Genomic DNA, 25284 nt, shown 5'->3' with positions numbered 1-25284 from the left:
ATTATTTAATACCCAACTAATGTTATAAAATTTTTCGAAAAATATTTTAGGTATAACGTGCTGCACCAAAATAAGTTGTCAGAGTTATAAATATTGCCAGCCTTTTCACTACACAACACAAAAGGATAGCATTTAAATATCGCGTTTTTGTTTAGTTTAAGTAAAGAGCCATAGATTTATACATAAGACTTAAGCTCATAATAATATAGTACTTTTTTTTTTATTCACTATAGGCAAGCGCTTGACCACAATCACACCTGATGGAAAGTAATGATGTGGTCTAAGATGGGACACGTTTACCTAGAAGGTGCCTATTCACTCTTGTTTTAAAGATACCCGGATTGTAATTGGAAAGGAATACTTAGATAAAGTAAGTTAAAAGGAATCGTGCAATTTTTTTAATTTTTTTTTTTATATCTAGTTGCCGACTCACCAAAGAGGTATTTTTATTAAACCAGCTTAATTCTTGATTACCTTAAAAAACAAAACAACACACATTTATATTTTATTTTTAAAATACATATGAAATCAAAGATGTTATATCACAGTTATGTTACGTTTATATTACATAGCGTATAAAATCCGTTTTCGCTGATGAATAAGACAGAAGATACAAACGCAAGAGGGTAGAAGAGATTAGCTATCAACGAATATAACCCAATTTGCGTTAGTTTTAAAACTTTAAATTTAACTCGTATGTAACGTATCTATTTATATTTATTTCTTATTTGTTCTTCTATGAAACATTATTTAATACCCAACTAATGTTATAAAATTTTTCGAAAAATATTTTAGGTATAACGTGCTGCACCAAAATAAGTTGTCAGAGTTATAAATATTGCCAGCCTTTTCACTACACAACACAAAAGGATAGCATTTAAATATCGCGTTTTTGTTTAGTTTAAGTAAAGAGCCATAGATTTATACATAAGACCTAAGCTCATAATAATATAGTACTTTTTTTTTTATTCACTATAGGCAAGCGCTTGACCACAATCACACCTGATGGAAAGTAATGATGTGGTCTAAGATGGGACACGTTTACCTAGAAGGTGCCTATTCACTCTTGTTTTAAAGATACCCGGATTGTAATTGGTAGGAAACACAGATCGCGGGAGAGTATTCCAAACCTTAGCCATGCGTATGAGGAATGAAGACGCAAAACGTTTCGTGCGTAGAAGGAATGTCGACGACATAAGGATGGAAACTCGCCCGACGTCTTGCGGTTCGGTGGTAAATGGTACGATATAATTAAGCTAAGCTAGCATAGACTGTTCTAAAACGTAAAATCAAAATATAGCTCGATATAGTTTAGCTAAGCTAGTAGTGAACTATCGTAACCACCTTGTTTTAAAGTGGAATAACCCGTTAATTGAACTAGTTTACCCGCCTTCTCCGAGAATTTAATTTTTATGGTAATGTCACTTTAAATGTCATTGCAAGTTAATCAACTAAAATGTTATTTCCCTTCTACCAAGCTTATTATTAGGTAACTCTTACATTTCCAAGTCTCTAAAAGCCTTTTTCGACAGAAGGACGGCTCATTTTTTGCGGAAAGGATCAGCCTGGCTGTCCAGCGTGGACGTGCAGCTAAAGAAACTAAAACCATCTTCGCATTACTGCCTTTCTAATGAAACTGGCTTGGGGCACATCGGTTGGACGAACATATAGAAACATTTTTCAACATAAGCACAAATACGAAAACTTCGATGGGAGATTCAATTTTGGATTTATTTCGCGCAGGGGCCCGAGAGCTTTTTACTACTTAGGTACCTACTCCCTTATTAGGACTTCCTACTTAATTTGAGTTACTTAATTTTACTACTTAATCCTTGAGTAGCAGAAATCCTAATCATAGCAAACGAATTCTTGAATAAAGTAGGTATATTATTCCTCTTATTCTCATCGACTATTTCTTACGAAAACATTTCTTGTGAAAATGACATAATATTCATAAGAAAATAGATAATTTCTAACCATTTTAAATTATCAGATACGCTTAGAAAGTATGAATATTTAACAAACTATTGGCATTATTAATTTTGTAGAAGTTACTATCAGTGATTCATATCGAAACAATCATAACAGATAAAGATTATCCAAACTTTTTATCGATTTTATCTCAGAAATTAATACCCATAATAGGAATTCATTTTTATAGACAATGATATCATTAAATACCTACCTAATAAAACAGTCACCAATATAATTATAAATACTTACTAATTAACATACCTAACAACTAAATGTTTAAATTTTCTACATTGTTTGCTTAATTTATTCTACCCTTTGATTAATTTATTATTATTATGAACTGTTTGTGCTAGCTAGTTATTTATTTTCAACGATTCTTGCATAATTTGTTTTTAATGTGTGTTTGTGTAGTTTTACGAGTAAGTAAGTAGTTTCATTGATGTAACAAAGTTGGCGTAGCCTTAAAAAATGTACTTAGTATTACTAATATTCTATAGAAGTAAAGTTTGTTTTAGATGCAGGGATCTCCGAAACGATATTTAGCTACATTTATTCCCTAGAGCTATAAATTTTATGAGACTTTTGGCTTATTTTATCAGTTATTAACCCCCGATCCAAAAAGAGGGGTGTTATAAGTTTGACGTGTGTATCTGTGTATCTGTCTGTGGCATCGTATCTCTTAAACTAATGAAACGATTTTAATTTAGTTTTTTTTGAAAGGTGGCTTGATTGAGAGTGTTCTTAGCTATAATCCAAGAAAATCGGTTCAGCCATTTGAAAGTTATCAGCTCTTATCTAGTTACTGTAATCTTCACTTGTCGGGGGTTTTATAAATTTTTAATTTACACTTGTAATAATTATTTCTTGATAAATTCAACTGATTGGAAATAAAATACAGAAAAAAAAAAGTTTTTGAGTTTGGTTGTAAGAGCTAATCTCCGAAACTACTCATCCGATTTCAAAAATTATGTCACTGATAGATAGTTAGTTACATCATCCTGTTAGTTGTATAATATTATATCACGCAAACAAAGTCACGGGCAAAAGCATATAAATATTATATATATGTACTTAATAACAATTTCTTTCCGCTACCGCGTTTAGTTATTGAAAATCCCGTGGTTTTCCGAGATAAAAAGTAGGTATCTTGTACTTTTCCTGGTGTTTGAACTAAGAACCGTTGAAACCTTTACAGGAGTCGAGACGTCGAAATGGACAAATAAACCCAAACTTACCGGTTGCAATGGACGCACACTACTATATTTCCAAGTCGTTTCCGACAATATCCAGAAGCGCAATTGTTTGCATTCAAAACCTGCCGCTTAGTCCTTCGCAAATCTCTCAATTCGTTTACAAAATGAATCCCTAACTCACTTGACGCACTTAAGTTTGAACTATTTTCACTGGGAACACTTTCGATCGAGCGGATCTCATCGTTCGAAATCGATCGCGAATCGATCGAACAGATCAGGCACGTGACACAGACTAGATAGATCGCCTTCATTTCGACTGTTCTCGGATGGAACTGTGACACAACTGAGGTGAGCACCGCTACGCGCAATAATTATACGTTGTGTATGATTCACCGGCGCTTACCTTATCCTTTAATAGAGCCTTTCACACTGCTTTTCCATAAACAGATACTGTCGAAAAGAGAAACTGACTGACTGACATAATTTATCAACGTAACTACAGCTGCAGTGTATTAAGGGGCACATATTGCTGGGTCTAGAAAATTGAGATTTTGCATTATTGTCGCTCTAGTATATCATACCTCGTATTTTATCATTATTTTTAGCACTAGCGTTAGACTCGATTTTTGAAAACTTTTCTGAGTTATCAAGCAATCAAATATCAAAACATCGAGATGACAAGAGTTATTTTAATGTTCTCAAAAGTGCGGGAAGTCAGCTAAAAGATTTACCTATTAGTGGGATTGTAAGGTGTAGAGAAAATCTATATGCAAACTTATGGTTTCAAGATCCACCAGTTTGAGCAGTTGGTGTTGGTTTATGTAACGTTTAGTTACAAAAATTAATCTTATTTTATTTTATGAATAAAAATATAGTAAAAACTATTTTGATATTTAAAACATAATTTTGTTTTAAAAGTAAAAGCGTCATTCCTTTTATTCGTGTCAAAACTGTGCTAGGAAACGGGCATATTACTTCCTTGTTATAATAATTTAATTTGGCTAATATATATATTTTCCTGATCGTATTCAGTGCAGAAGCCAATAAGTTGTTTCTTTTATTCCACACCAAATATCCTATTCTTAGAGTTGGTACGTTGATGTCAGTGAGTCAGTTTCATTTCATATAGGTATAGGTAGACAATTTGAGTGACATTATTGTTGACGTATTGGTCTTGATATTACTATTTCCGTAGAGCTCTCTAAGGCACTTTTCCGACCGCCGACGATTAACGAGAAACGAGATGAGCTACAAACTAGAAACGACTTTTCGAGCAACGAGACGCGAGTATGTAGATGGAATAGTTTTCTCGCTATGAGTGTGTGAGTTTGACAGGTAATTAAAACTGCGCGAATATTTTGACCACCAAGCGTCAGATTGTGAGTGAGATTTTTCACACTTGTCGCTGCGATGAACGGGTTGCAGTAGTTGTCGCCTGCAGTGTGCATAGTTAACGATTAAGAATTCATGTATTTATCTCATTTATTGGCACGGACTCATATTATTTCGATTGTACGTTCCTTGAGTGAGAAAATAATCGACAGCTAGCCGCTTCCTCCTCGGCGAAGGCAACAGCCTAAAGAAAAGATTTTCAGAGAGCTCACTCTAGCAAAACTGCGATTGATAATAGTTCTTTTATAATGTAATATGGTTATTTAAAAGCTTTCTCTGCGTAGACGCCCTTCCAAAAAAGGAATCCCAGAAATCTTAACCCTGCGAAACTGTGATTGATCAGAGAGTCCTTTTATAAGTATAGATTTTGGTTTAACAGCTAACTCACCCCCTATGTCGACAAGGGATGCATATCATAATCCTTGGGCCTATCCATTTAGGGCATTTTCCACGTTCACAGTTAGTAGCAATTAATACTCCACGAGCGCCACGTTTTTTAGTTCTATGCAAATCAATATCAAAGTCATTCGAAAGATTCAATCCAAACAAAACACTTGCAGCACTCAGATTTATGCTATTTTCGTTCATAACAACACTTAGATCGCGTTCGATCGTACTGATCGCATCGTTCGAAATCGATCGTGCGTCGATCGAAAAGATTATGTTTACGACACAAACGAATAAACAAGCCTTCATTCTGACTACTCTTGATTCGGTCAATGGCTCAACTGAGATGAGAAGGTCATGTGAAGTAACTATATACCAATGTGATGTATGATTCATCAATGTTTATATTTTTATTCTGGTCTATAGAGCCTTAAAGTTTTCATTTTAAGGCGCATTATACTCCTACATGAAAATATACAGTCTCTTTCTAACGTTTGTGGTTATCACAATCATTAAGATTGGATGAATTTAAGCGTTCTTTTACGATTGTGCGTTCTAGATGCTTCATCCATCAGCCCGTATGCGTCCACTGCTGGACATAGGCCTTTCCAAGAGCGCGCCACCAAACACGGTCCTCCGCCTTCCTCATCCACCCGCTCCCCGCCACCTTCTTCAGGTCATCGGTCCAGCGGGCAGGAGGACGTCCCACACTGCGCTTACCGGTACGCGGTCTCCACTCCAGAACACGTCTGCCCCATCGGCCGTCGGTTCTACGACAGACATGACCTGCCCATTGCCACTTCAGCTTGCTAATCCTTTGAGCTATGTCGGTCGCTTTTGTTCTTCTGATGCTTAGCAACGTTGTTATTTGTCAAAAACTGTATGGTATTTCTTAACAAATAACCTATCAATTGATTAAATTTTGATTTCAGGTGTTATTCAATAGTAAAAGATTGTCAACCATATCACAGTTTACGACGGTTATGCAGTATGGAACAAAATGTTCAACAAGTGTAAATTAACATAATTATATTTTTAGTTTAGTTAATTATAACACCCCCGACAAGTGAAGGTTACAGTAACTAGAAAAGAGTTGATAACTTTCAAACGACTGAACCGATTTTCTTGGATTATAGCTAAGAACACTCTCGATCAAGACACCTTTCAAACAAATGAAACTAAATTAAAATCGGTTCATTAGTTTAGGAGCTACGATGCCACAGATAGATACACAGATACAAACGTCAAACTTATAACACCCCTATTTTTGGGTCGGTGGTTAAAAATCAATTCCCACATCGTCATAATGTCATACACACAAGCAAGGCTTCATATACATTGGCAGGTGTCAAAAATACGCTATGAAACGGCTTGCGGACGGGGGCCGTCTAGGCATGGCAGAGTTTTAATATAATATTAAAATACTTTCAAACCTTTGACTTCACGCAAAGACGTCGATTCGTTATTGGCATTGGCTTGTATTAAAGCAGTATAATTTTTTGGCTTGTATTAAAGCAGTTTTGTTAACGACCTATACCGATCTGTTCTGGCTACACACAGTATTTATTAGTGATCAAAGTTTAACCATCCATAAGCGTAAAGTAATTTTAACCGCTTGTCATGCAACTAGACGTAAGGATTTTAAGCGTTGCCTTTTTAAAAGAACCTCTGCTCGTTATTTTTTCCGCCAGTGTGAAGGAGCCTTAATCGATATAAACATTGCTAACCGTGAATCATCTCCGTGAGATTTTTTAAGAGTTTATTTTTACCTAAATAAATTATAGCGTCAAATTAGTGCTTCAATCTGTATGGAGAAAAATCTTGATCGATGGTAATTAATAAATTAAAACTTAATTTTAATTAGTAGGTAACATTTGTAAGTACAGGAACTAAAAGATAAAATAAATGTTGTAGGATAAATTCTGAAGAAGGTTTTGGTAGGTCCTTTGCAGGTTATTTTTAAATCATCACAGAAAATACTCGTACATATTTCGATCGTAAGTTGTTAACTATGTTTCAAAATGTTAGCTACGAGATTAATAAATACAAGTGTAAGTTCAAAATTTATAACACCCCCGACAAGTGAAGGTTACAGTAACTAGAAAAAAGCTGACAACTTTCAAACAGCTGAACTGATTTTCTTGGATTATAGCTAAGAAAACTTTCGATCAAGCCACCTTTCAAACAAAAAAAAACTAAATTAAAATCAGTTCATTAGTTATTAGTTTAGGAGCTACGATGCCACATACAGGTACACAGATACACACGTCAAACTTATAACACCCCTCTTTTTGGGTCGGGGGTTAAAAATATACCTACTTAGTTACTTACCTTTAAAAAAAATGATTTCCAAAATAGGTTCTCATTAAAGAGACAATTCTATTTTCTTAATCCCTAATTTAGCTATATAGTTTTTTAGAAACATGGAGAGCTGATTTCAGCTACACTTTACTTTAGAGGTAACACACGCTTAAGTTGCAAGCGAAGGGCCTGCTCGCGAAATTCAAATTTAATTTGGTTTTTCACATTTTTTTAAACTAATACGACAACATAGGCTTATGTCATTTTCAATTGCGACAATGGCAGTATCATCCTCACAGGTTTATATAAAAATCTTTACTTGAAAGGGTCCAGTTTAAGAAATTGGCTCTAGTATCGACTAATGTGTCAGAATTTCGCGGGCAGGCCCGTCTCATGCCCCTTAACGCTTTAAAAGGATTTTTCTTCCTACCAATGACTTTATAGGTTATATAGGTTAACTCTTAAGTTTAACCCTTAAGTTCATCTTAAGGTAAATGGACAGGCACTCTCTATGGGAAAGAAGGGCAGGTTTTTGTAGGTATGATATTCTCTAGGCCGATATTTTTAAGAAGGGTTTATCCATATAGTGAGCTCCAAATAAACGTACTTTGTTTCTCATATTTTAAATATTAATTACTGATGAAATTCAATGTTTTTAGTCATATTCTAGAAATTAATGTCTATATCTGTCGTTTCCGGGATTTCTGTAAAAATGTGTAGGGTAGTTTCAAAGTTACAAAGGCTCAAAGATTTACCTAAATAATGTTAGATAATTATGTAGGAAACATAATAAAGCAATCTTAGATACATGGAGAACATAATAGGGCAATGTTAGATATGTAGAGAACATAATAAAGCAATGTTAGATATGTAGAGAACATAATAAAGCAATGTTAGATATGTAGAGAACATAATAAAGCAATGTTAGATATGTAGAGAACATAAAAAAGCAATGTTAGATATGTAGAGAACATAATAAAGCAATGTTAGATATGTAGAGAACATAATAAAGCAATGTTAGATATGTAGAGAACATAATAAAGCAATGTTAGATATGTAGAGAACATAATAAAGCAATGTTAGATATGTAGAGAACATAATAAAGCAATGTTAGATATGTAGAGAACATAATAAAGCAATGTTAGATATGTAGAGAACATAATAAAGCAATGTTAGATATGTAGAGAACATAATAAAGTAATCTTAGATATGTTGAGAACATAATAGGACAATCTTAGATATGTAGAGAACATAATAAAGCCATCTTAGATATGTGGAGAACATAATAGAGCAATCTTAGATATGTAGAGACTAGAGATCATAGTAGTAGTAGTTTTGGTACCTTTATTACTGGCATTCCACTCCAAGTATGCAGGAGTGCATCTGATTGTAGTAGGTGAATTTGATACGGGGCATGAGTTTTTAACTGTTCGGTTACGTAATATCGACACATACGCTTCTAAATATGGCTATAACAATTTACAATAAAATCATCACAGTCGCGGAAAACATCATCAAGAACTACAATTTACGTCACACACACGATTGGTAAACCTATACAGTTCACTGTGTTTACATTCGAATGTTTCACTCTTACACTGATACACAGGTAAGAACAATGTACAATGGTAGATGCAAAAAACCAGATCAAGTGCGAATCGGATTCTCAGACGAAGGGTTTTGTACCATCGTACAAGAAATAACACTTTTCAAATTCATGGTTTTCGGATTTTTCCCTTAACTTACTTAAGACACTACCTGCCAAGTTGCACAATTTTAGGTCAACGGGTTCTTCCTTAAAGGTATTGATTGACTTGACGGCTCTTCACAGACAGCCAGGTTTACATGTCTGTCTGTCAAGTGAACAAAAAAGTGATCCTAGAAGGTTCTTTTTGGTTTTTTCGTAGTGATTACATACTCGACTTCGTCTGTGTTACTGTTGGTGTTAGCTGGCGGGCGTCCTCTGCCTTTTTAGAGTGTTTTTTTTTTCTTAAAACTGACTGGAAAGCGCTCTAAAGGGGTGCTGTGTGTGTGTCGGCGAGCGCCGGCACAGACAGGGTCCATACTTGTATAGTTTAACTAACTTGTTACAAATAACTACAAACATGGCATTGGCTAATCTTTGTAAAGCCAGACGAGAGAGAAAAAAAAAGGTTCTTTTTTCCTTAGGGTACGAAACCCTAAAAAGGACACATTAAATTGTAATTATTATAATATCAAGATGTATACGCTTTATTATTACTAATCACTTAATTGTGCGGTTACTAATGAATGAGTTTATCCTACAGGAAAATTCGAATTCAGTGCAATGTGTACGCTTGACCAAAACCATATACCTACTTATATGTATTTATAATATTAGGCTTGAATGATAAAACCACAAAAAATTCAAAGTGACTAAGCATACCCATAGAGAATTACTAATTGGGTAATTAATTGAATCATTAAAAATGATGAGGAATACTTCTAAAATGAAAATTTGAAAAGTTTGAATCTTGATTTCAGGGCGGTTATTCATTACATGGAATTTCAGTAGGGTGTTATTATTTTTTAGTTGAAGTTAAAGATATTAAACAACTCCAGACAGGCGAAGCTTTTTTTTTTCTCTTTCGTTTGGCTTTACAAAGATTAGCCAATGTCAAGTTTGTAGTTATTTGTAACAAGTTAGTTAAACTATACAAGTATGGACCCCGTCTGTGCCAGCACCCGCCGACATACGCACGGCACCTCTTTAGAGCGCTTTCCAGTCAGCCTCAACAAAAAAAAAAAAAAACACTGCAAAAAGGCAGAGCACGCCCGCCAGCCAACACCAACACAGACGAAGTCCAGGCGAAGCTTACGCATTAATATTGTGTTTTATAAAATGATGACAAAGTCGTATGCTTGTGTGTGTGATAAATATACGCATAGCGACACAGACTACATAGATATTGGCACGGGGTTTATGCACCTTTTGACACTTCTGAGCATAACATTCGGCTGTGCGGTGCGGTTGAACAGTGAACTATCTTAGAAAGTTATCTATGAATTATTTTTCATATCTAAGATGAGAAAGAATGTCTCTTTTGAGTAAAATGTTAGACCATTTTTAGTTCCCTATCAGCCTTTTATTATATCAGCAAGTACTTATTTAGTACTTATTTACTAGTTTTAGTAGTTATTTATTGATTTTATATATATTTTTGCCTCTCCTGTAAAATTGCACTGTCTATACCCCCTTTTGTCATGAAGCCCTCAATATACTTGTTATACTTTATCTTTAGCACGCGCCACGGATATGGATCGATAATTTATTATCATAATTCGTTATATTGATTTTGTAACAGTCTTCTGACTCATCACAGCAAAGAAATCATTCCGTCAGGTGATAAAAACACACTAACAGCTCCTGACTCAAATATTATAACAAAGTATACGGTAAGCTATTGGCGCTATTTTATTGATAAAGCCTGAAACACACAACACATTATGGAAGTATTAGTTAATAGCTCCTAGAAGTTAGTAAGGAACTGTTAAAGTCGTGATAGTCTTGTGGTTATACCCTCTTATTAGGGAGGTCGGGGGTTCGATCCCGACTACGCACCTCTAACTTTTAGGGTTATGTGCGTTTTAAGTAACTAATTAATACCACTTGCTTTTACGGTGAAGAAAAACTTCGTGAAAACCTACATGCCTAAGATTTCTCCATAATGTTCTCAAAGGTGTGTGAAGTCTGCCAGGTGGTCTCAGGAACCACGTTTCATGCAACTGAGTGGAAATATTTGCAGTTGAAAACAACGAATTATGGAATATAGGTATAAAATATATGTAATATATAACACCAAATGTATCCGTTATCTACAATATATGTTGTTAAACCGTAAAATAAGTTTAAAATTGAAGGCACTAAGTATAGTATATTATTATATATTAGTATATTGCACGCTCGGAAAAGCATATAATACAATAAATGAATTTAGTTTGCTACCTTACCTAGTCGTCTGGAACCATCTCGTTGGGATGCTGGAACTGTCCCTGCCAGGAATCGAACCCGGGACCTCCCACTTATAAGACAGCTCTTCACCTCTACGCCAGGGAGGTCGTCAAATGTGGAAAGACGCCAGTGAGCCACGCCACGTTCGTCCGTCCGTCCGTCGTGTCTGTCGAGAAAACCTATAGGGTACAGACCTACTTCCCGTTGTCCTAGAATCATGGGCAGGTAGGTAGGTCTTATAGTACAAGTAAAGAAATAAATAAAATAAATAAAAAGCGTGAATTTCTGGTGACATCATTAAAAAAAATTTAATGTGTTTCAATTTTCAAAGTAAGATAACTAGGTATACCAAATGGGGTATCATAATATGAAAGGGCTTTATCTGTACATTCTTAAACATATTTTTATGCATTATAATTTTTAATTTATCGTCAAAAATGTCGGAAAAAATACCCGAGTACGGAACCATCGGTGCGCGAGTCTGACTCGCACTTGGCCGGTTTTTTTTAATGAAGGAGGAAAATCTTCATGGATACCGTCTGGCATGCCCGACTCCATTGCAGGTGTTTCGCAGTGACCTACGCACTAAAAACCTCCTCCACTCTTCGATGTCTCCACTCACGGCTTCCCTAGGTATTGCACGAAGCATTGCGTCAGGAAGGCAGCTGTTTTCTAGGGTGTGTTTTTTTTTAAAGAATATTAGCCATGCTAATCATGACTAATACTCCCCTTTCCCCTCCAATTAAGTGTAAAGCTTGTGCCAGGAGTGGGTACGACAGTAGTGCAACGGGTGGGGTTTGTACCGCCAACCTTTCGGAATTAAGTCCGCTCCTCAACCATTGAGCTATCAAGGCTATTTTGCATCTTTGGCATCTCCATTCACCCTCTTCTCGCGTTTTTTTGATGCGTTTGATAAACTTAGCGTAACTGGCGACCCTGGAAAGACGACCGTAACACGTTCAGTCTATTTAGGGCTTTATTTTCAAAAATGTATACCGGAAATTAATGCTCAACAGGTGATCGTAAGGTGTGTGTCATCTCGATACATGCCTTTCTGCTTATTAGTCCGTGATAAACCGATAAGAGTTGTATCGAATGTTGTTAAATCGGTTAAGACTTAGCTACAGTTTATTTATTTATTCTAATATAACAAAACTAGCTGATGGCCGCGACTTTGGCGCGTGGATTTAAATTTTTAAAACCCCCGTGGGGACCTTTGATTTTCCGTAATAAAAAGTAGCCTATGTCACTCTCCTGCAAATAACGTTGACCTGTTGCGACGTTGCGATGTGACTGATGGACAAATAGTTCCTCTCAAACTACCCGTGCGAAGCCGCTAGTACCTATCTAATACTCGTAAGTAGGTACACATTGAAGTCACCAACAAACTTCGTTGTAATGAGCAAATCCATGTCATTTAAAATACAGGTCAATGAGGTCAGCAAAGGTCCAACATCAAGCGGGACTTTAATTAACTTTTTAATCCTCTTTGAACAAACAGACCCAAGTAAATAGTATGCGACACTAAAAACATTGGTTTTTCTGCCGTAGTTTATTTGATTAATCTTGATTAAAAATAAATACCATTACTTTTAACTGTATTTATATTTATAATCTACTTACGGGATTTTTTGAAAATACCTAATCCATGCGGACGAAGTCGCGATCTCCTAGTACCTATGTGGATAAAAACAGCTGGTGCTCTACAGACAGATAGACAGACAGACAGACAGACACATAAGAATTCCATTTTTTCATTCAGATGCAAGAAAGAAGAAAGAAAAACGTTTATTTCTTAAATTGTGTTATTACTTACATCTTTTACCTAACTAAGAGTTTGTTATCCCGGCGCTTCTAAGCAGAAGAAACTGTGTCATGTTAACGAACGGAACCCTAAAAATAGTTTTTTTATTCCATTACAAGTTAGCCCTTGACTGCGATCTCACCTGATGGTAGTAGGTAAAGTGGTGATGCAGTCTAAGATAGTAGCGGTTTAACTTGGTAGGGTTATTTATCGGTTTCTACACGGCATCGTACCGGAACGATGCTAACGCACTTGATCTCCCCTCACGATATTCTCTTCAACCGCGATGCGCGTACCGCGTAGCGCGTCACTGCCGCGCGTCGCGGCTGGAGAGAATATCGTGCGGGGCGCTGCCGCGACGCGCAGTTCAGTTGCAGTTCAGTTCAAGTGCGTGGGCACCTTTAGTCTCTTGGCGGCACAACTTGACCGTTAAAGCGTTTACTAGCCATGGCCGCAGCCTCCTACCAGACAAAAAAAAGGATAAAAAATAATACAAAGGAAGCTTCGATTTTGATCAGAAGCAAACACAGCCGATGAAATCATTTTTCATATTGTTTGTGCAAATATCTATCTACGTAATGTTAGAATCGCTTAAAGTTCATCATTCCGGAACATATTACACATGGAATTGGTGGCAATTCCGTAAGAATTATATTCCGGACATGACAATGGCCAATGTTCCCGACTTTATGACAATAAGCGAAGGTCAAAGGATCGCTCGCCACATTCTAATAAAAAGTATTTTTAATAGCTGAGAAATAAACACCATTATTTATGATAAATCTGTTCATTCTGTAACCTATTTCGTTGGTCCATTCTCAATACTCCTTAACAAGTGTAAATTAAAAATATACAACACCCCCAAGAAGTGAATGTTACAGTAACTAGAAAAGAGCTGATAACTTTCAAACGGCTGAACCGATTTTCTTGGATTATAGCTAAAAACACTCTCGATCAAGCCACCTTTCAAACAAAACAAACTACATTAAAATCGGTTCATTAGTTTAGGAGCTACGATGCCACAGATAAATACACAGATACACAGATAAACACGTCAAACTTATAACACCCCTCTTTTTGGGTCGCGGGTTAAAAAGGCTCGATTAGTTCAAAAATAAACGTTTTAATACCAACTTACATAGTCGTGCGTTTCTTGCTGGTTCTTCTCGGTAGGAACAGCATTCCGAACCAGTGGTAGATTATTTTGACGATTCGAAAGCACTTGTAAAAGTTTACTTGAATAAAAATGATTTGAATTTTGAATTTGAATTTGAATTATACCCTAGAATTATTAAGCAGGTACACTTTTTTTTTCTTTTAATTAAAGAATTTCAATTATACCCGTGTACCTACAGGTCACAACGGGGTCGTGATCTTCTTCAAATGAGAAGCGTAAACATTAAAACCAGTAAACCACCCCTAGACGTGCCTTCCATTCAGTACACAATCAACCCCCGTCCAGGGTGCTCGCAGGTCTAGTTACCCCGGGAACAAAGTTTATTCGGAACGTTTCGTGACATTGTGAAAAAAGTTTTCAAATAAAATGGGTATGTTCATTTTATTTTATTAACAAATCGAAATATGTTTTTACTTTACGAGCATTTTAAGAACAAAATAGGGTCACCTTGATTTCTGTTTGTGCGTAAAATAGCTCACATTAAGTCATAATGTTAAAAGTTTTCATCTATAGACATAAATAAAATTAATATGTCTGTTTGTGCGTTTTGAAATATTCTTATCTGTAAGTTAACTAATGCTCACATTATAAAAGGAGAAACTGACTAACTGACAAAACGTACAGGTTATGCTCGGTCTAGAAACTTAAGATTTTACATGCACTTAGGTATATTCTCTGTATAACGTAACAAAATCCTTCCTCCCCCTGAAAAAGGATTTTGAGTGATCTTCAAAAACCTAAATCCACGCAAACGAAGTCACGGAAAATGATAAAAGTTTTTCGTGGATGCAACTAGTTTTGCTTAAAACTTGATATCCATGGTCATCTTAATTTTGAGAGCCTCATAGGCTGAGATCTATAGTGAGCAGTTTCACTTTGCTCACACTTACGACACTGATAAAACGAGACAGCGTTATACCGCTGCCGCTGGTATAAATCTGTCTCGTTTTAACTGAAACTTAAATCTAAGTGAATTCAAAGTTCGCTCTATAGATCTCAACCTTAGAATACAATTTTTGTTCAGATTAGCCACTCTGATTGGTTTCAACATCAATGGTCCCAATGATCTAAGCATTGCTTACAAATTACAATACATTTTTATTGAGATCTTACTTATACAGACTATCCGTCGCGTTGTGATAAAAATAAAATGGACGTTCTCCTTTGTAATTTTTTGGCATCCGACCAAAGTTTCTTTATGCTAAAAATACATTCAAGTTAAATATTTACTATTTATGCTATTTTATGCATACGACTTGATTTCCCGATGGGATTAAGTTCTAATTTGTATAGTAAACAACATTTAAGGTCCAAAGCGCTAGAGGAATATATTGATAACAAATTAAACTGAGCTTTATTGACTTTGACATTATGGTTGAAATTTGTATTAGTTAAATTAAAACACGGAAAAGACGCGAAGTGTCTAAACGCGCTAAGGCTGCCGCCACTATGCCAAAGGAAATAAAGCTAGAATTTTTATCAAAAAATTTACCTCCACTACTTACAACTTGACTCTGCCGGTGGCAGTTGCGTCTCACGGCCAAAATTAAATCTATCTGTAATCTGTCGATAAGTTACTTAGCAACGTTGTTATTTGTCAAAAAGACCATTATACAATTCTTGACAAATAACGTCGCTGAGTAATTTATGGACAAATTACAGACAGATTGATTGTTATTATTATTAATTAGCCGTAAGCTATCGTAGCTCAGTTATTATATCACCTTAGTGATTTTAAATTGTTTGAGTTTTAATATAATATAATGTTGATCAATTATGCAAATAAGTTTTCTTAAAAAGATTGCTGTTTATGTTACCGGCGGTGGTTCGCCCCGAAATTAGACCTAACTTTTAAACTTAATTATTCGAGCATAATGTTATTTTATTTACCTAAACGAAAAAGGAAAACGTTCGGCCATCAGTTTGTCAGTCTATCAGTTTGTTACCTTTTCACGGCCCATCCGCCTCACGGACATTGACAAAATTGGTCACAGAGATAGGTTACATCCCTGAGATGTCACAGGCTACTTCTATCCCGGAAAAGTAAAGAGTTCCCACGGGATTATCCAGAAATGTGGAACAATCTAGCAATCCTCATAGCTGGCAGCAGGCTCAAAGGCCCAGGGTCTAAACTCTAAAATATTAGCACATTACGCTACTAAGCAAAATATAGGTAGGTAGACAGACAGACATAAAAAAATATTTTATTTTATAAATGTTTCGTAAAATTCTATTTACACTGTATTTTAGTGCCTGCTTGCTATTCGTTAACAGCTCACTGTTTTCATCTCAGCTACGCACAAAGTTATGAATATTAATATCGGAGTTTCACAATTTATTCACTGTTCGATTGGTTTTTCATCTGTAAAGCTTCAAACAGACACCGCGTGACGAAAACGCGACGCAATGGCAACTTATGGAAACCACGGACTGCACACTGAACGCGCGCGTATGCGTGTACGATTTGTAATGCTTTAAGAAATAGTATAGAAGCAGACGTTATTTTACGGAAGTCCATCCTTAATTTGCTATAATCCGCTAAACCAAACAAATCTGTATGGTGCAACATGCAGCATGCAATATGCACCGCTCGCCCTCTCACTGATAAACATGCAGGAAAAGCCACCCACCAAGCTTGGTGGGTGTTGGGATTTGTGTAGTGCTGTGTGCTGCTCCACACAGCACCACACAAATCCCAACACCACTCGACGCACGTTTCACCACGACACTGGAGCATCCTCAGATGTAGACCTTACAATGCCAAATTGCAAAGTCTACGTTCTAATGATCTAGTCACATATTTATCGCATCGCTTTGCCATGCCTTGTGTGTTTCAGACCTAAGAATATTCAGAAGCTATATTTATGTAGGTAGGTTTTCTGAAAATCCTGTAGGAATGCTTTGATTTTTCGACATAAAACGCATATTATGCCTGTTTCAGCATGAAAACTATCTCTGTTCTGTGTTTCGTCAAAGTTGGTTCATCGGTTGCACCGTGGTAACTGACAGTCTGTCAGACTGATATACTTTTACCCAAGACTTTTACATGAAATGGAAGTATAATACAACTTTCAAATCGCGTTGGTGTATAAAGCATCATACAAATTCTTTACATACGCAAATTATTATTTGCTCTCTTTGCCGTTTACCACAATCCATCATTATGGTATTCGCGTTTGTGTACACTGATAATAATCCCTTTTCCTTAAGCCGAATTTCCACCAACTAGAATTAATATTTATTTTCATGAAAATGATTTTTTTTGCTCTCTCGTCTGGCTTTACAAAGATTAGCATTGGCTAATCTTTGTAAAGTCAAGTTTGTAGTTATTTGTATTTGTAACAATTTAGGGAAACTATACAAGTATGAATCCCGTCAGTGCCGGCGCTCGCCGACACACGCACGGCACCCCCTTAGAGCGCTTTCCAGTCAGTTTTAACAAAAAAAATTGTTGATGGGGGAAAAAAAATAAGATGCGACACATAGATTATTTTTAAGTGCTCCAGATTAAGACTTCGTAAATTTTCAACTGTAACTTTTTATTCCCAGCGTCCCCGACACAACTGAAATCAGAAGACAAAAGCAGCTGCCGCTCCAGGTTCCGCCACTGGTGCCGCAGTCGGCGCTGCCAGCTGTGGAGGCTGCTCCTCCTGCCCTTCATCCCGATCCTGGCTCTCATCGTGCAGACCACCTTCTCCTTGAGGAACAGCCTCACTAATGGCGTGGAGGTTGCAGATGTTGAGGAGCAGGTATGATCATTTTATCCCCAGCGTCCCCGACACAACTGAAGTCAGCAGACAAAAGCAGCTGCCGCTCCAGGTTCCGCCACTGGTGCCGCAGTCGGCGCTGCCAGCTGTGGAGGCTGCTCCTTCTGCCCTTCATCCCGATCCTGACTCTCATCGTGCAGACCACCTTCTCCTTGAGGAACAGCCTCACTAATGGCGTGGAGGTTGCAGATGTTGAGGAGCAGGTATGATCATTTTATCCCCAGCGTCCCCGACACAACTGAAGTCAGAAGACAAAAGCAGCTGCCGCTCCAGGTTCCGCCACTGGTGCCGCAGTCGGCGCTGCCAGCTGTGGAGGCTGCTCCTTCTGCCCTTCATCCCGATCCTGGCTCTCATCGTGCAGACCACCTTCTCCTTGAGGAACAGCCTCACTAATGGCGTGGAGGTTGCAGATGTTGAGGAGCAGGTATGATCATTTTATCCCCAGCGTCCCCGACACAACTGAAGTCAGAAGACAAAAGCAGCTGCCGCTCCAGGTTCCGCCACTGGTGCCGCAGTCGGCGCTGCCAGCTGTGGAGGCTGCTCCTTCTGCCCTTCATCCCGATCCTGGCTCTCATCGTGCAGACCACCTTCTCCTTGAGGAACAGCCTCACTAATGGCGTGGAGGTTGCAGATGTTGAGGAGCAGGTTTGACCTTTTTATCCCCAGCGTCCTCCATACAGCTAAAGTCAGAAGATAGAAGCAGTTGCCGCTCTAGGTTCCGCCACTGGTTCCGCAATCATAGCTGCCAGCTGTGGAGGCTGTTCCTCCTGCTGTTCATCTCGATCCTGGCTCTCATCGTGCATACAACTTTATCTTTGAGGAAGTCACCAACCAATTACCAGTAGGTACCACACACAAACCAATAACAAAAGTAAAAAACCTAATTTATATTCAGCAGTATGAAACTGTCCAGTAATTTTCATAACTGCCCTCTTGATAATTTCTGGCATGCAGACAGTAAAGAACCGATGCCTCTGTAATGAAATCCTTTATTCTGTAATGAAGCAACTTACGAGCGAAGGGTAAAACCAAAATTTTTGGTTTAGCTCCTCGAGTGGTACTTCGTTAAATACCTATAGGTCTTTTAATTGATTTTTGAAAGAAAGCCACAGTTTAAGAAATAATGAGCGCCAAAGTTTTTAGCAACTAACATGGCTCCGGAACTTTTACTATGTGTGTTCTGAAACTCATTAGACCAGTCTGTCATTAAAGTCGGGTATATTTTTTGTGCACCAAGCTTTATCCTGGTAATATTAGAAATGTTACGATCAAGGAGCGGAAAGTGCACACCGTGCCTTATCTGAAACAACTTATAGAGCTTTTGCCTCATTCAATTGCCGCGGGGAGCATTGCCTGGCAGCCGTACAATCTATATTGCACGCTTGACTTTACACTATTCAAGCCTGAGGTGATATTTACTTATTCACGGTCGCTTGGAAAATTCGATACGTTATTGTAACGGAATTTTCCCATGACGCCCGCGATTTCATCCACAAAGTTTTTGATTTTTAAAAATCCCATTGGAAATCATTGATTTCCTAGGACTTTTTTTATTATTTTTTATTAAGAAAATATGTATTACAGTAAAACTTAAAGCTAGCCTTATTTAATTAGGACTATACAAATCATGCTCAGGTAGAATGGTGCCAAGAATACTGGCTGCATTTCCACGCTGGACTACCAGGTTGATCCGTTACGCAAAAAATGAGCCAGCCCTTCTGTCACCCGATGAGGCTATTAAACGCGGTGAAATGTCTTGTAATTTTTTTTTAGCACAAGATTAGATTTAGATTTTTTTACTTTTGTATAAAAAGTACCAGTTTAACTTTTCAGGTCTTTAACTATATCCATGTATAAAAACTCATGTCAATCCGTTGCTTCATTGCGACGTGATTGAAAGATGAACCAAACCAACAAGCAAACACACTTTCGCATATATTATAATGTCAAGTAGGATTTCTTTGTAACTTCTTGAGTTTAGGCAAACTAGGTAGGCCTAAATTATAAAGCTTTTGCCTCATTCAGTTGCCGCGGGAACCACTGCCTGGCAGCCTACAAGTTATATTGCATGCAATGGCTTAACACTATTCAAGCCTAAGGTTACCTTTTACTTATTCATCTGCGCTTGAAAAATTCGATACGTTATTTTAAAGGAATTTTCCCACTCAAACCCAAAAGAGTGTGTACCTGGAAATATACCTACGTGGAAACTTATATCAATACAGGTCCTGAAAAAAAAAAAAAAGATTCCGACGAATTGAAAACCTCCTCCTTTTTTGGAAGTCGGTTAAAAATATTACGTCGATCCGGCGCCAAGAAACAATCATCTTGTCGCTATAATATTTAGAAATTTATAGATATTTTTAAAGTTTTTCTAAATAGTTTCATCAACATCATTGAGCAATATTGATTTGCAACTTCGTAACGGTCGGTTAGTTTAGCGTTTAAACTATTGTAAGTGACCCAAGATGGGTTCGAAACTATACCCAACTTGTAGTCGGGCTGATATTGACTCACCACGTGAGTACAACCGGGATCAGCTAAAACTACATTTATATCCTAACTTCATAGAAATTCACACGTAATATTCCTTCCAATACCTAACCTCACCATATTTTCCACTGTCATGGCTGCCGCCTCAATAAAATTGTAATTATTTGCTGTCAAGCTCTCGTGGCATCGATGCGACGTGGCACAGATTAATGATGTAACAGAGACATGAATTTTCCGATTTTTAGCTGCTTTAATTTGCATATTCACGAGGCTGGCTCTTTTTCCAATGTCATTTGTCTGACCGACCAAAATGTGAGGTAGATATATAGATTTCACTTTATTACATAACTGCCAAAAAACTGAGTGCAATATTTTCAGGGTTCATATACCTACAATGTGAATGTTTTACTTTTTAGTTCGTTGGAGTCATTTAATAGTTAGGTAGAGTAGTCGAAGAATAATTTTTAGTAGGAAAATCGTGTTTTTTATTTTTTAATTATTATTATTTATTATTCTGACTCATTTTCTAAGATTTTATTGGCCCATCATCAAAGCTCTACAGTCCAGTGGCCCTCATGGAGATTGTCAGAGACAGCTTCTTTCCAGTTCCAAACTTCAAAACCTCCTAGGTATCCTTCTAAACCCCATCAATCCACCGGCTTCTTGTCGAATTATTCCACGTCATCTACGACCCACCGGCTTGCAACTTCAACTGTCCAGCAACTTTTTCGGGGCTTTTGTTCCATCTATATACATATCGAATATTCTGCCCAACTCATTCTCAACCGTTTAATTAGTTTGCGGCATATTATTTATTTTATTATACTTCAACTCGATTGAAAATTGGTCAACTAGAAGTAGCTTGGTCCAAAATCCATACCACTAAGTACAAGAGAAAATTGTGTTTTATATATTAATAAAAAAATCTTGTGCATCAACGTAGTAGGTACTCTGTAAATCGAATCATCTGTCTTAGAAAACAGATATCCAAGAATTCCAATCAATTTTATCCACTTCGAAGCCTCTGGCGACCGAATTAATCTGTATTTGCCTCTATCTGATCTGTCTTTATGAAGTTTTCTCATAAAAATTTAAACGGTGTGCTTATGAACTGAAAGCTTTTAAGAAGAAAGCCCATATTAATACTTCACAGAATTTAGCTTAATCAATTTTTATCTATTACTAGCTGATACCCGCGACTTCGTTCGCGTGGATGTAGGTTTTTTAAAATTCCCGTGGGAACTCTTTGATTTTCCGGGATAAAAAGTAGCTTATATGTGCTAATCCAGGGTATAATCTATCTCCATTCTAAATTTCAGCCCAATCCGTCCAGTAGTTTTTGCGTGAAGGAGTAACAAACATACACACACACACACACACACACACACACATACAAACTTTCTCCTTTATAATATTAGTGTGATTTTCTACTTTTATAAACTGACTTCGACCATTGACCTCTACTAATACAAGTACACTAGACTTGAATAGAAGGAAGTTGATTATCGCCATTTTCGCGCTACTAGCTACAGTGAACGTCATGTACGCTTTTGCTAGCATTGCTAGCAGGTCTGATTGCAGCCAAGCGCTGTCCATAAATTAAAAAAAAAAAAAAAAACACGTGTGTGTGTGTGTGTGTGTTCTTGTAAGTACACCAGTCAGACTGAAGCCATTTTGCGGTTATTACACGCTCTATTACCATGGCATCTTTGAGTGGGACCATATAGCCTAGATAAGATACCCATTATACAAATACGGTCTCCTAACGACGCAATATCAGACATAGTAGCTTTGACCCCTTCGGTAATTCTATGTGGTTGCACAAAGGTCGTCCTTTGACCTTCATGTCTCGACTTTGTCTTCTGCCGTCGAATCTAATATTTAATTAATCACCTCCATAGCTTAACGGTTAAAAGAGAGGATTGAAATCCGAAAGGTCACCACTTCAAGCCCCACCCGTTGAACTACTGTCGTACCTACTCCTAGCCATAAGCTTTACGCTTAGTTGGAAGGGCAAGTGGAATATTAGTCATCATGATGAAATTAGCTAGTAATATTCTTTAAAAAAAGTATGGTCTCCTAACGACATATCATACATACAGCTTTGACCCCTTTGGGTAACTCGATATGGTTGCACAGAGGTCGTCCTTTGCCCTTCGTGTCTCGACTTTGTCTTATGCCGTCGAACCCGATATTTCATTAATTACTTACGATGATATTAATAGATACCTAATTGTATGAACGAATTTAATCAAATAGGTATATTTGTTTGTTTTTATACTAGCAACCTGCCCACCTTTACATGGATAAATTGAGAGGAACTATTCCACAATACTAGGTTTCGTGTAACTTTAACCACGACAACTCTCAGATTTTTTCTGCCTTACTTACTTATTCATTAACAATAATTATAATTATTGTGAATGAATTTAATAGTTAAACAGAGCCTCGATAGCTCAACGGTTGAGGAGCGGACTGAATTCCGAAAGGTCGGCGGTTCAAACCCCACCCGTTGCACTATTGTCGCACTCCTGGCTTGACAAGCTTTACGCTTAATTGGAGGGGAAAGGGGAGTATTAGTCATGATCAGCATGGCTAATATTCTTTATAAACAATTAAAAAAAAATCATCATACTGATAACTTATTTTCGCAAAATGTTCACTAATAGGTATACCCTGTGATGTTTAAATACCTCATCATATTTTCTTTCACCGTTAAAAAGGTAAATAACTCTGAAAAATTAGAAAAACGTGCCCGAAATCGAACTCCTGACCTGCTGAATATGAGGCAGACGTCATAACCACTAGGCTATCACGGTTTTTTCTATGTTAAACTATATTTTTGTTCCAGGTCAGTCGAGCTACCGAACTCGGCAAGCTAGTCACAAGGCTACAGCAAGAGAGATCTGAAGTAGCATTCTTCATATTTACTAACGGGAGCACTCTAAGGTATGAACATCAAAGATGGATTATTTTTTAATGTAGGTACTAGGTACATATGTTTCGCTAGCCATCGTCCGATATGGTTATCGGAGACTTGTATAGCTTAACACGGGATTTTATTCTTTTTAGATTGTCATAAAACAGGTTCTAGGCCTGCAACTTCGTCTGCGTGGAATAATTTACAAATCCTGTGGAAACTCTTTGATTTTCTGCTATAAAATGTAGCCTATGTCACTCTCTAGATTTTAGTACCTACCATATTATAGGTACCTAGTTACCTTTTACGGCGGCGTTTCGTGAACAAAATTTGGCAGTATTGGTCCTTATGACCCAAGGATATAGATATTTAAAAAGTAGAGCCGGCAAGATTATTGATCACTCGATTCTTATACCTACTTTAGTTACCTAGTTAAGATTGCTCCAAGCAATAAGGCCGCCTTTGCACACAATTGTTTTTTCTGTTTTTCTTCTTTCTGTGTTGTGTTCCTTTACATGTGTTTTTGTGTGCAATAAAGTGTTCTATCTATCTAGTTGTGCATTTCTTTTGACTCTAATAATTCGGATATATATAGAAAGTTTTGGTTAACTTAAATAAAATCTGTAAATAAATACAAAGATACAAAAACATTAATATCTTGGTGCCCCTTTTAGAATAGACAGAAGTTATATTTACTCTACGATTCCACTAAGCACAAAATTACGTACGCTTATATTATTCTTCTTGCCAAGTGGGTGTTAAAATCAACTTCGATTAATCGTCAACACTTTTAAGTAAATAGTCTCTATAAAAAGCTCAATCTCCCAGTCAGGATAAGAGCTTACAATGTACAGTAGTGAAGAGTTGATAGGACTTCGTCTGTGTTGGTGTTTGCTGGCGCGCGTGCTTTGCCTTTTTGGAGTGTTTTTTTTTTTGTTAGAAGTGGTCGAGTTTTGTGTTTTGCTGGTGTTTTTGGTGGTGGAACTGACTGGGAAGCGCTCTAAGGAAGTGCCGCGCGTGTGTCGGCGAGCGCCGGCACAGACAAAGTCCATACTTATATAGTTTCCCGAATTTGTAAATAACTACAAACTTGACATTGGCTAATCTTTGTAAAGCCAGACGACCTGCTATATTATGAGTTTTACACATCACTGGTATAAAGCGGGCGGGCGGGTTAAGCTACTATTCCACCAGAGATGTGCTATGCTTTAAAGGGTTTCGAACCTCAAAAGAAAAAATGAACCCTTTTAGGTTCTCTTCGTTGTCTGTCTGTTTGTCTATCAGTCGGTCAGACAGACCGACCGTGCCGTGTCTGTCAATAAAAGGGGATTCAATGGGGATGTGGATCTAAAATTACGATTACCAAGAATTATGATTAAATACACAAAAAAAAAATGTGTTCACGAAAAAAGAATTACTTTACTAAATTACATAATAATTTACAGTGTTGCACACGCGTGTTATAATACAATATAGTACAATAGTACGGAACACTTCGTGTGCGATTCGTACTTGACCGGTTTTTAGTTACGTTCTTAACTAAGTATAAGCACCTTTTTAGAAATGCCAAAAATTATTGTGGCATATGTAATTATAATAAAGAGTTTCTAGTTTTACTACATAAATAAAAATAATATGGTACGCCCTGCATGGTTCATAAAATACGTTCTTGTTGACGAGTAAGACAGAAGATACAAAACGCACGAGGGTAGAAGAGATAGCGCATTAATAAATGTGACCCATTTGGCTTTAGAAGCGTAGGTATGTATGAAACGTATCTATTTACGTATAATATATTCGTACGGAATCCTAAAAATACGTTTGATTTGCACCTGATTAGTCTTTAGGAACAAATAATGTGAAAGTGCAGCCATCCATGAATTTATGTAACTGTACTAGAGAG

The 25284-nt window shown here is 37.0% G+C and overlaps 1 protein-coding gene and 1 long non-coding RNA gene across 2 annotated transcripts in view; one reads left to right on the top strand and one right to left on the bottom strand.

The window, feature by feature from the left end:
* Positions 1-544: 544 nt before the first annotated feature.
* Positions 545-25105, bottom strand: LOC123872445. Its single transcript, XR_006797481.1, has 3 exons — positions 25059-25105; positions 18777-18781; positions 545-591 (listed from the first exon to the last, which is right to left on the bottom strand). It is a non-coding gene; the product is annotated as an uncharacterized LOC123872445 (long non-coding RNA).
* LOC123872435 overlaps positions 18395-25284 on the top strand; it is a 43971-nt gene continuing 37081 nt past the window's right edge. The window contains exons 1-2 of the mRNA XM_045916719.1: positions 18395-18613; positions 23313-23410. Of these exons, the coding sequence (XP_045772675.1) occupies positions 18395-18613; positions 23313-23410 (317 nt within the window). The remainder of the gene's footprint in view (positions 18614-23312; positions 23411-25284) is intronic.

The sequence above is a fragment of the Maniola jurtina genome, chromosome 15 (assembly GCF_905333055.1).
Source record: "Maniola jurtina chromosome 15, ilManJurt1.1, whole genome shotgun sequence".
Lineage (NCBI taxonomy): Eukaryota > Metazoa > Arthropoda > Insecta > Lepidoptera > Nymphalidae > Maniola > Maniola jurtina.
This window is presented reverse-complemented; position numbering and strand designations above follow the sequence as displayed.